Source organism: Babylonia areolata, chromosome 29, assembly GCF_041734735.1.
Source record: "Babylonia areolata isolate BAREFJ2019XMU chromosome 29, ASM4173473v1, whole genome shotgun sequence".
Lineage (NCBI taxonomy): Eukaryota > Metazoa > Mollusca > Gastropoda > Neogastropoda > Buccinidae > Babylonia > Babylonia areolata.
The window spans coordinates 18,215,276-18,226,074 of record NC_134904.1 but is presented as its reverse complement, the minus strand read 5'-3'; the positions used below and the strand labels follow the sequence as shown (position 1 = coordinate 18,226,074).

The following is a 10,799-nucleotide window of genomic DNA, read 5'->3' as shown; positions in this document are numbered from 1 at the left end:
ACGTTGGTGTTAAAAATCCGGATCTTGTTGCGGATTGAGAGGGCTGTCGATCTCCAGATTGGTCGAAGGGTGTTGAAGGCGTGTCTTGCTTTGTTGATACGGCTCTTGATGTCTTCGTCCGTCCCCCCGTCTTTGCTGACAACACTGCCTAAGTAGACAAACTTGTCAACCTCCTTGATGTTCTCTTGGTGTAGTTGCACTGGATCTTGCTTCTTGTTGTTGACCCTCATGACCTCTGTTTTCCCAATGTTGATTTGGAGTCCAGTCTTCTCAGCTTCTTCTGCCACACGACATAGTTTCTCCTGCGCATCTTGCTGCCTGTGGGAGAGGAGACTTATGTCATCTGCGAAGTCTAGGTCCTCCAGCTGTTTAGTAAAAGTCCACTGGATGCCTGTCCTCCGATCTGCTGTAGACTGCCTCATGACCCAGTCAACCACCATCAGGAAAATGGTCGGTGAGAGCAAACAACCCTGACGGACGCCGGTTTGCACACTGAAAGGTTCCGTCAGTTTCCCATCGTGGATCACTTGACAGGTGGCGTCTTCGTACATTTGCTGGATGATGGTTACAAACTTTGGTGGAAATCCATAGTGGTACATCAGTCTCCAGATGACATCTCGGTCAAAAGCTTTTTGAAAGTCGACGAAGACTGTGTACAGGGGGGTCTGCCACTCCAGGGACTGCTCGATGATGATGCGCATGGTTGCGATGTGATCCGTGCACGAGCGATCTTGTCGGAAGCCTGCTTGTTCGTCCCTAAGTGTCTTGTCCAAAGCGTTCTTCAGTCTCTCAAGGATGATTCTGCTCAGTACCTTGCCCGGAATAGACAACAGCATGATTCCCCGCCAGCTGTTGCAGGATGAAAGGTCCCCTTTCTTTGGCAGCTTTACAAGATAAGCTTTTTATGTACTGAGTATAATTTCAAAATGTAATGTTTAAGATGAGAAAGATCAGTTTAAAGCAAGTTAAGTCCCCTAGCATTAATTACAGAGTAATTTCCCTTTTTTTAACTATCTGCACCAAAACGTTTGCAAAATAAAGAAAACTTCCATGCTTTGCAAAAGAAGTTCCTGTTTGAACAAAAAATGATAATAATGACTGCTCTTGTTGTTGGGTCAGAATATCAGATCAAAGTGCCAAGTTTAGAGAATACAAAAAATATAAATATAACAGTAAATGCAGTTTGCATATAATTAGGCTTCATCTTTTATTTTTTTTGTGCCCATCCCAGAGGTGCAATATTGTTTTAAACAAGATGACTGGAAAGAACTGAATTTTTCCTATTTTTATGCCTAATTTGGTGTCAACTGACAAAGTATTTGCAGAGAAAATGTCAATGTTAAAGTTTACCACGGACATACAGACACACAGACACACACACACACACACAGACAACCGAACACCGGGTTAAAACATAGACTCACTTTGTTTACACAAGTGAGTCAATCATAAACAGCTTAGTTTTTTGAAGGACTGTGACTCTCAAACTAGGAGGCAAAATTGCACTGGTATTAGTGCTGCAGCCCTGGGGGCTAGTTGGCCTTTGGGAACCATCCCCAACGCCGACTGTCCTAAAACCCTCTTGGCCGAGGGAGTGGGGATGTAACTTGGGCAAGACACTCTCGACTTTCATCAAATTCTAGCCCAGATAGTCGGGACAGTAGCTACCTCCTCCGCTGTTCTGATGGTCATAATCGACTGACTATAATACATACATACATACAAAACATATTCATATAATGTTTAGAGACTGGGAGGGAAACGTGGCGTTAGAAGAAGGTATTGAACACAAAACATAACAGCTGACAGGTGGGGCATTGAGTGGAGGAGGTGTCATCAGTCGTACGACCAATGACAGAATCTTTTTTACAGACTTTCACACCACAGGAGTTGCAAACGAACTCAGCAACTGATGCAGCAATTTCTGGGAATCCTACAAAGGACTTTAAATGCCGATACAAATCATGCATCGCCCCTCCTCTGTTCTTATAATGGGAAGTGAGAGATGGACGGTCAGAGAACACATAGCGCTTCAGCAAATCAAGTTGCGTTGTTTATGTTGTTTTTTTTTATACGTATATATCTAGTAGTCCAGGCGTTTAGTCTGTTTGAACTGTTTTCCGCTCTGTTGAATGCTGGTGCCATTATTTCGTCCCAGAAATTTCGCTTACTGTTTCCGCTGCTGCTGCGCACAACGCTGCCAAACCAGGGCAGTCACATTAAAGGTTTTCTCTTCCTTCGTAGATTATTGATGTGTGTGTTCTGATCAAACGTCAGAGGCTAGTCACCACTGGTCGTGCTCCGTCACTGAGTCACGTATGAGATGTGCTTCCCCCCCCCCCCCCCCTCCCGCCCCTTCCCCCCCCCCCCCCCACACACACACCCCCCCCCCGCCCCTCCCACCCCACCCCCCGGTTTAAGTTATGTCCTGTTTAACTCCCTCGACTACACGCTCCTCAGTCAGTGAAGGGCTGGGCTGTCATGGCTTCACTGAGTTGTAAGTCTTCGCAGGTCAGCTTGTCAAGTTAATGTTTTGTTTTCTGGACTTCATCTTATTGTGCTTGGTCTGACTGGGTCCATGTTTGTTGTTGTGAAGTCTGTGCTCAGATGTTTAGTTTATCCTACTGGTCTGATTGGGTCAGAGCCTACCCCTTAGCACCGCTCGACTGTAAGGACGTCAGTCTGTAACAGGTCGTTACAACTCAAGTTATACATTCTGTGTGGGTAGAAATCAATAAAACTTGTTCCTTTTCTCTTTTCTTTATTTTCTCTCCTTCAGTCTGTTCTCAGGCATGTAAGGTATATCCTTTGTCAGTGTGCGTGGTGATCAACCAAATTCCTTCTTTTTTCTTTGTTTGTTTGTTGTTGTTTGTTTGTTTTTGTGGGGTTTTTTTTCCCCAGTCTGTCCTGATATAGTTTCATCTGTTTGGGTGTCGATCAATAAAACTCGTGTTTGTTTTTTTGTGTGTTTTGTTTCGTTTTTTTCCAGAAAGAGTTTTCAGATATATGAACGTGTGTCCGTGATCTTTTTGGGTGTCCAGAAAACAACATCAACAACAACATCAACAACAACAACATCATCAACAACATCAACAACAACATCAACAACTACATCAACAACTACATCAACAACAACATCATCAACAACATCATCAACAACAACATCATCAACATCATCAACATCAACATCAACAACAACATCATCAACAACAAAACTCGTTCCTTTTCGTCTCACTTTCAGTGTCAGCTTGTCAAGGAGACCACACTGGGTTCGGACAAATACTTAGTACACACAACACTACGTCTGTTTGGCCCGTCAGTCCATAGCGGGTATGTGTGTGGGGGGGTGGGGGGGGAGGGGCGGGGGGCTGTTTGGCCCGTCAGACCATAGGGGGTATGTGTGTGTGGGGCCGGGGGGGGGGCTATTTGGCCCGTCAGTCCACACTGGGTATGTGTGTGTGTGCGCTGGGAGGAGGAGGGGGGGGGGGTGAAGGGGCGGGGATTTGGAGTCAGTCAGTCAATAGACTTCCCCTTCCCCCTTCTGTTCTGCCCCAACCCTCCCCACGCCCCCTAAAACACACACACACACACACACACACACACACACACACACACACACACACGCACGCACGCACGCACGCACACTGTCCCTGCACATCAGCAGGTCTCTGGGTGTTTGCGTGCTTCACGTGCATCAAGGCGCTGTGATAGCGGGCTGTATGGATTTTACCTTCACTGGGTCTCTCTCCCTCTGTCTCTGTCTGTCTGTCTCTCTCTCTTTGTCTATCTCTCTCTGTCTGTCTGTCTCTGTTTCTCTCTCTCTCTCCCACTCTCTCTCTCCATCCCTCCCTCCTGTGCGTGTGGTGCAGGGGGGGGGGGAGATTTCTGACTCCACTCCCCCTCTCCTACCCCCTGCCTTCCCCTGCCTCTACCTCGCTTCATCCCCCATCTCTGTCTTCACACCACTGCCTCTACCTCGCTTCATCCCCCATCTGTCGTCTTCACATCACTGCCTCTACCTCGCTTCATCCCCCATCTGTCATCTTCACATCACTGCCTCTACCTTGCTAGCGCTTCATCCTCCATCTGTTGTCTTCACAGCACTGCCTCTACCTCGCTTCATCCCCCATCTGTCATCTTCACAGCACTGCCTCTACCTCGCTAGCGCTTCATCCTCCATCTGTTGTCTTCACAGCACTGCCTCTACCTCGCTTCATCCCCCATCTGTCATCTTCACAGCACTGCCTCTACCTTGCTAGCGCTTCATCCTCCATCTGTTGTCTTCACATCACTGCCTCTACCTCACTTCATCCCCCATCTGTCATCTTCACATCACTGCCTCTACCTCGCTTCATCCCCCATCTGTCATCTTCACATCACTGCCTCTACTTCGCTTCATCCCCCATCTGTCATCTTCACATCACTGCCTCTACCTCGCTTCATCCCCCATCTGTCATCTTCACAGCACTGCCTCTACCTCGCTTCATCCCCCATCTGTCGTCTTCACATCACTGCCTCTACCTCGCTTCATCCCCCATCTGTCATCTTCACATCACTGCCTCTACCTCGCTTCATCCCCCATCTGTCATCTTCACAGCACTGCCTCTACCTCGCTTCATCCCCCATCTGTCGTCTTCACATCACTGCCTCTATCTCGCTTCATCCCCCATCTGTCATCTTCACATCACTGCCTCTACCTCGCTTCATCCCCCATCTGTCATCTTCACAGCACTGCCTCTACCTCGCTTCATCCCCCATCTGTCGTCTTCACATCACTGCCTCTACCTCGCTTCATCCCCCATCTGTCATCTTCACATCACTGCCTCTACCTCGCTTCATCCCCCATCTCTGTCTTCACAGCACTGCCTCTACCTCGCTTCATCCCCCATCTGTCATCTTCACATCACTGCCTCTACCTCGCTTCATCCCCCATCTCTGTCTTCACAGCACTGCCTCTACCTCGCTTCATCCCCCATCTGTCGTCTTCACAGCACTGCCTCTACCTCGCTTCATCCCCCATCTGTCATCTTCACAGCACTGCCTCTACCTTGCTAGCGCTTCATCCTCCATCTGTTGTCTTCACATCACTGCCTCTACCTCGCTTCATCCCCCATCTGTCATCTTCACATCACTGCCTCTACCTCGCTTCATCCCCCATCTGTCATCTTCACATCACTGCCTCTACTTCGCTTCATCCCCCATCTGTCATCTTCACAGCACTGCCTCTACCTCGCTTCATCCCCCATCTGTCGTCTTCACATCACTGCCTCTACCTCGCTTCATCCCCCATCTGTCATCTTCACATCACTGCCTCTACCTCGCTTCATCCCCCATCTGTCATCTTCACATCACTGCCTCTACCTCGCTTCATCCCCCATCTGTCGTCTTCACATCACTGCCTCTATCTCGCTTCATCCCCCATCTGTCATCTTCACATCACTGCCTCTACCTCGCTTCATCCCCCATCTGTCATCTTCACAGCACTGCCTCTACCTCGCTTCATCCCCCATCTGTCATCTTCACATCACTGCCTCTACCTCGCTTCATCCCCCATCTGTCATCTTCACATCACTGCCTCTACCTCGCTTCATCCCCCATCTCTGTCTTCACAGCACTGCCTCTACCTCGCTTCATCCCCCATCTGTCGTCTTCACATCACTGCCTCTACCTCGCTTCATCCCCCATCTCTGTCTTCACAGCACTGCCTCTACCTCACTAGCGCTTCATCCCCCATCTGTCATCTTCACATCACTGTCTCTACTTCGCTTCATCCCCCATCTCTGTCTTCACAGCACTGCCTCTACCTCGCTTCATCCCCCATCTGTCATCTTCACAGCATTGCCTCTATGCATGGTGGCTGATCAGTCTGTGTGCGTGGCTTGTCGCTGTTCTATATATCGACAGTGCTGCTAGCTGAAGTTTGTGGATTGGCGGAGTGATCGTTCTTGTTTGTTGTATTTTTACTGCTGCTTGTAGTGTGATTCTTGTTGTAGTTGTTACTGCTCCTTGTAGTGTGGTTGTAGTTGTTGTAGTTGTTACTGCGGCTTGTAGTGTGGTTGTTGTTGAGCTGTGGGAGGGCTGCAATTACCTCGTCAGATACGGATGAGTCCCTGTTGAGGAGGGTGTTGAAGTGCTCTGCCCAGCAGGCAAGGATGTCTTTCTTGTCTGTCAGGAGGGTGGTCTGGTCCAAGGCTCGGACAGGGGATGATCCTGTGACTCTTGGCCCATACACAGCTCGGAGACCATCATGGAAGGTCTTCGTGTCGCGAGCATCAGCAGCGGACTGAAGCTCTTTGGACTTTCTCTCCCACCAGGTGTTCTGCATCTCACGCAGCCTCTTCTGTACGAGTTGTTTGGTTTGCAAGTACTGGTTCTTCTTCCTCTGGCAGTCTTTATCGGAAGTGCGATCCTGATGCAGCATATGCAGTGTGTTCAGGAGCTTGGAGATTCCAGAGTCGTTTTCGTCAAACCAGTCTTTGTGGCTCCCCTGTACAAAGCCGAGTGTGTCAGCTGCTGCTGTGTACACAGCATCTCTAAAGGTGCTTCATACCTCTTCTACATCAGTCGATGCAGGAATTTCTTGGAAAGCTGATTGGATTTGCTGCTGCAGCACATCCTTGGTGATAGGGAGGTGGTGGATGTTCAGCTCCCTAGGGGGTTTCTGCCTGGCTGGTTGGAGCTTGTGTGCAAGTTTGATGTTCATCTTGCTGCATACCAGGCGATGGTCTGACCAACAGACTGCTCCTCTCATGCAGCGTGTAATAGAAACACCACTTTTGTCTCTCTGCCAGACAATCACATAGTCCAGCATGTGCCACTGCTTGGAGCGGGGGTGCATCCATGTGTTCTTGTACTTGTCCGCTTGTTGGAAGAGGGTGTTGGTGATGGTCAGTCCATGCTGCGCACAGAGCAAGAGCAAAAGCAGTCCGTTGGAGCTGCACTTGCCAATGCCGTGCTGTTCTAGGACTTTTGGCCACGAGGAGAAGTCCACGCCGACGCGGGTATTGAAATCCCCAAGGATGATCAGCCTGTCCTTTCTGTCTACCGCTGAAAGGGTGTGGCTGAGCTCCTCGTAGAAAGCTTCTTTGATGTCATCAGGTTTGGTCATCGTCGGGGCATAGCAACTGACGACTGTGGAGAAGCTATCCTCGGACAGCTTCAGACGCAGGGTCATCAGCCTATCGTTTATCCCACGTGGAAGGCTGTCACGCTGTCATGCAAGTTTGGTTCGTATGGCAAAGCCCACGCCTGAGGTTCTTGGGGTGCCATCTGGCTTCTCAGTGCAGTAGAAGGTGTAGCCCCCTCCATCTTCCTCCGGCTGGGTTTCACCGGCAAACCTGGTTTCGCTCTGGGCTGCTATGTCCACCTGGCAGCGACCAAGCATTCTAGCAATGAGCGCTGTGCGCCTTTCTGGTCTGTCGTCTCTGTCCAAAAGGGTGCGAACATTCCATGCACCCAGAGTCAGGGCATGACTCCTGGTTCTTTTCTTCTGTTGTTTTCGACTGCTAGTGTTGGATGTCCAAGTAGGTGCGGTTTCCTACTAGGTACTAGGCGAGGCAGGCTTTGTTTAGGGATCCTTTTATCTCCCCTTCCCCGAGTGGGGAGAGCAGTGCTGTCCCTAAAAAAGGGCTGCTCTGACACTGTGGGAGGATACGGGCGCCGCATCTGCCCCAGTCTACGGCGGACGACCATCACCCCACAGCCGCCTGCGTGCAGAGTCGTGACTAGGAACTGCCAGCAGCATCCTCTGCCTGTCCCCGTTACCACTTCTCCATCGCCGCAGGGCTTGGGAAAGCTGGCTGTTGAAGGGCTAGCTCGCCGTTCCGACATTAACCTGGTTGCCTGACCAGCACAGGTGACTTTTTTTTTTAGTGAAGAGGCGTTGTGCAGTCCCTTCCCCACTCTCTCGCCTACCGACGCTCACAGTCCCACAGGTGCAGATTTTGCCACGTGTAGAACGGCCTCGGCAGGTGCAGATTTTTTCTTCGGAGTTCCGTCTCCTAGGAGAACTTCCAGCCAAGGATAAGAGCTCCCCCTGCCCTTTGGTCATCCTCTTCCGCCTTCACAACCGTTGGGAAAAGTTTCCTCCTCCGCCTGGTCCGTCATTGGGAGACTTCACAAGCGGCAGGTAGTACTGGGTTACATGGTACCAGTAGCAAGGGCTATGCCCCTGACCTGACCCTAACTCACACACTCACTAATACACACACACACACACACACACACACACACACACACACACACACGGGTTTTGTTATACATCTTTTATACTTTTTTTCTCAACAGCAGTGTGCGAGGTATTGTCTGTGCTGCGTTGCTCAGGCGATTTGGCAAATTTCGTCTTTCTCTTTGATTCCGGTCCTTTCCGCTTTCGCTATGAAGAGGTGGTTTTTTTTTGTTTGTTTGTTTGTTTGTGCTTTTTTGTTTGTTTGTTTGTTTTCTGTTTCTGTTTGTTTTTGTTTTGTGTGTGTGTGTGTGTGAATCAGTGCTGACTACCTGGACGGAAGGGCCGACGTCCTTAGCATAGTCTAATAATGTGTTTTAAGGAGCTAAACGGTTAGTATATGTTACGTCTGTTTTGTTTGGTTGTTTTTTTTGTTTTGTTTGTTTTGGTTCGTTTTTGTTTTGTTTTTGTTGTTGTTGTTGTTTGTTTGTTTTGTTTTGGGTTTGTTATTGGGTTTTTTTGTTTTTTTTGTTTGTTTTTGTTTTTGTTTTTTGTTTTGTTTTGTTTTTTGGGGGGAGGGGGGTTGGGGGGGGGGGGGGGCGGGGTTCTTCTTCTTTTTTTCGACACTGTTGAATTCCCATATGGCCATATGTGGATGGCTGGACTATAGGCAACAATGCTAAGTATTAAACACACACGCGCTCACACAAGCGCGCACACACACTCACACGCACGCGCACACACGCACGCACACACACACACACTCATCAATTCAAATGTACACAGTGAATCTGCACGCTCTGTTTATTTCCTATCCCCCTTCTCTCTCTCTCTCTCTCTCTTCTTATTTTTTTCCTAATTATTTTTTATTCATTAAAAAAAAATATATATATATTGTCAGTACTTAGAACTTAATGACGTGCTTACCCTATACTTTCAAATGCACAAAATATATTAATTCTGTAACCTTTGTCTGAATAAAAAATGTTTGAAAAAAAAAGTTATGTTCATACCCTTCCATATGGTGCTTTGGCCTTAATGAATAAATTCCAATTCAATCTCTGTTTCAGCCTCTCTCTGTCTCTGTCTGTCTGCCTCTCTGTACCCCCTCTCTCACTCTCTCTCCCCCCCCCTCTCTCTCCCCTCTCTCGCTCTCTCTCCCCCCCTCTCTCCCCCTCCCTCTCTCCCCCTCTCTCACCTCCATCTCTCTCTCTCCCTCTCTCGTTCTCTCTCCCCTGCTCCCCCCTCTCTCCCCCGTCTCTCTCCCTCTCTTGCTCTCTCTCCCCCACTCTCTCTCCCTCCCTCTCTCTCTCCCTCTCCCGCCCCCTCTCCCTCTCTGCCCCCCCCCATCTCTCTCCCTCACTATCTCCCCCCCACGCTCTCTCTCCTCCCTCTCTCCCTCCCCCTCTCCACCATCTCTCCCCCTCTCTCTCCTCCTTCTCTCCCTCCCTCTCTCTCTCTCCCCCTCTCTCCCCCCTCTCTCCCTCTCCCGCCTCTCTCTCTGCCATCAGCCGCTTGGCTCTGCCTTCAGGGAGGGGTTATGGTGTTCAGGGATGGCTGTGCCTTCAGGGAGGGGTTATGGTGTTCAGGAAAGGGATGGCTGTGCCTTCAGGGAGGGGTTATGGTGTTCAGGGATGGCTGTGCCTTCAGGGAGGGGTTATGGTGTTCAGGGATGGCTGTGCCTTCAGGGAGGGGTTATGGTGTTCAGGAAAGGGATGGCTCTGCCTTCAGGGAGGGGTTATGGTGTTCAGGGATGGCTGTGCCTTCAGGGAGGGGTTATGGTGTTCAGGGATGGCTCTGCCTTCAGGGAGGGATTATGGTGTTCAGGAAAGGGATGGCTGTGCCTTCAGGGAGGGGTTATGGTGTTCAGGAAAGGGATGGCTGTGCCTTCAGGGAGTGGAAATGGTGTTCAGGGATGGCTGTGTCTTCAGGGAGGGGTTATGGTGTTCAGGGATGGCTGTGCCTTCAGGGAGGGGTTATGGTGTTCAGGGATGGCTCTGCCTTCAGGGAGGGATTATGGTGTTCAGGGATGGCTGTGCCTTCAGGGAGGGGTTATGGTGTTCAGGGATGGCTGTGCCTTCAGGGAGGGATTATGGTGTTCAGGAAAGGGATGGCTCTGCCTTCAGGGAGGGATTATGGTGTTCAGGGATGGCTCTGCCTTCAGGGAGGGATTATGGTGTTCAGGGATGCCTCTGCCTTCAGGGAAGAGTTATGGTGTTCAGGGATGGCTCTGCCTTCAGGGAGGGATTATGGTGTTCAGGAAAGGGATGGCTGTGCCTTCAGGGAGGGGTTATGGTGTTCAGGGATGGCTGTGCCTTCAGGGAGGGGTTATGGTGTTCAGGGATGGCTGTGCCTTCAGGGAGGGGTTATGGTGTTCAGGAAAGGGATGGCTGTGCCTTCAGGGAGGGGTTATGGTGTTCAGGAAAGGGATGGCTCTGCCTTCAGGGAAGGGTTATGGTGTTCAGGGGTGGCTCTGCCTTCAGGGAAGGGTTATGGTGTTCAGGGATGGCTCTGCCTTCAGGAAGGGGAAATGGTGTTCAGGAAAGGGATGGCTCTGCCTTCAAGGAGGTGTTATGGTGTTCAGGGATGGCTGTGCCTTCAGGGAAGGGTTATGGTGTTCAGGGATGGCTCTGCC

The 10,799-nt window shown here is 50.0% G+C and overlaps 1 protein-coding gene across 1 annotated transcript in view; it reads left to right on the top strand.

Moving 5' to 3' along the window:
* The window catches only part of LOC143274607 (uncharacterized), a 57,872-nt gene that overhangs the window by 2,664 nt on the left and 44,409 nt on the right, over positions 1-10,799 (top strand). Inside the window, exon 2 of the mRNA XM_076578474.1 lies at positions 9,235-9,342. Coding sequence (XP_076434589.1) covers positions 9,235-9,342 — 108 coding nt within the window. The remainder of the gene's footprint in view (positions 1-9,234; positions 9,343-10,799) is intronic.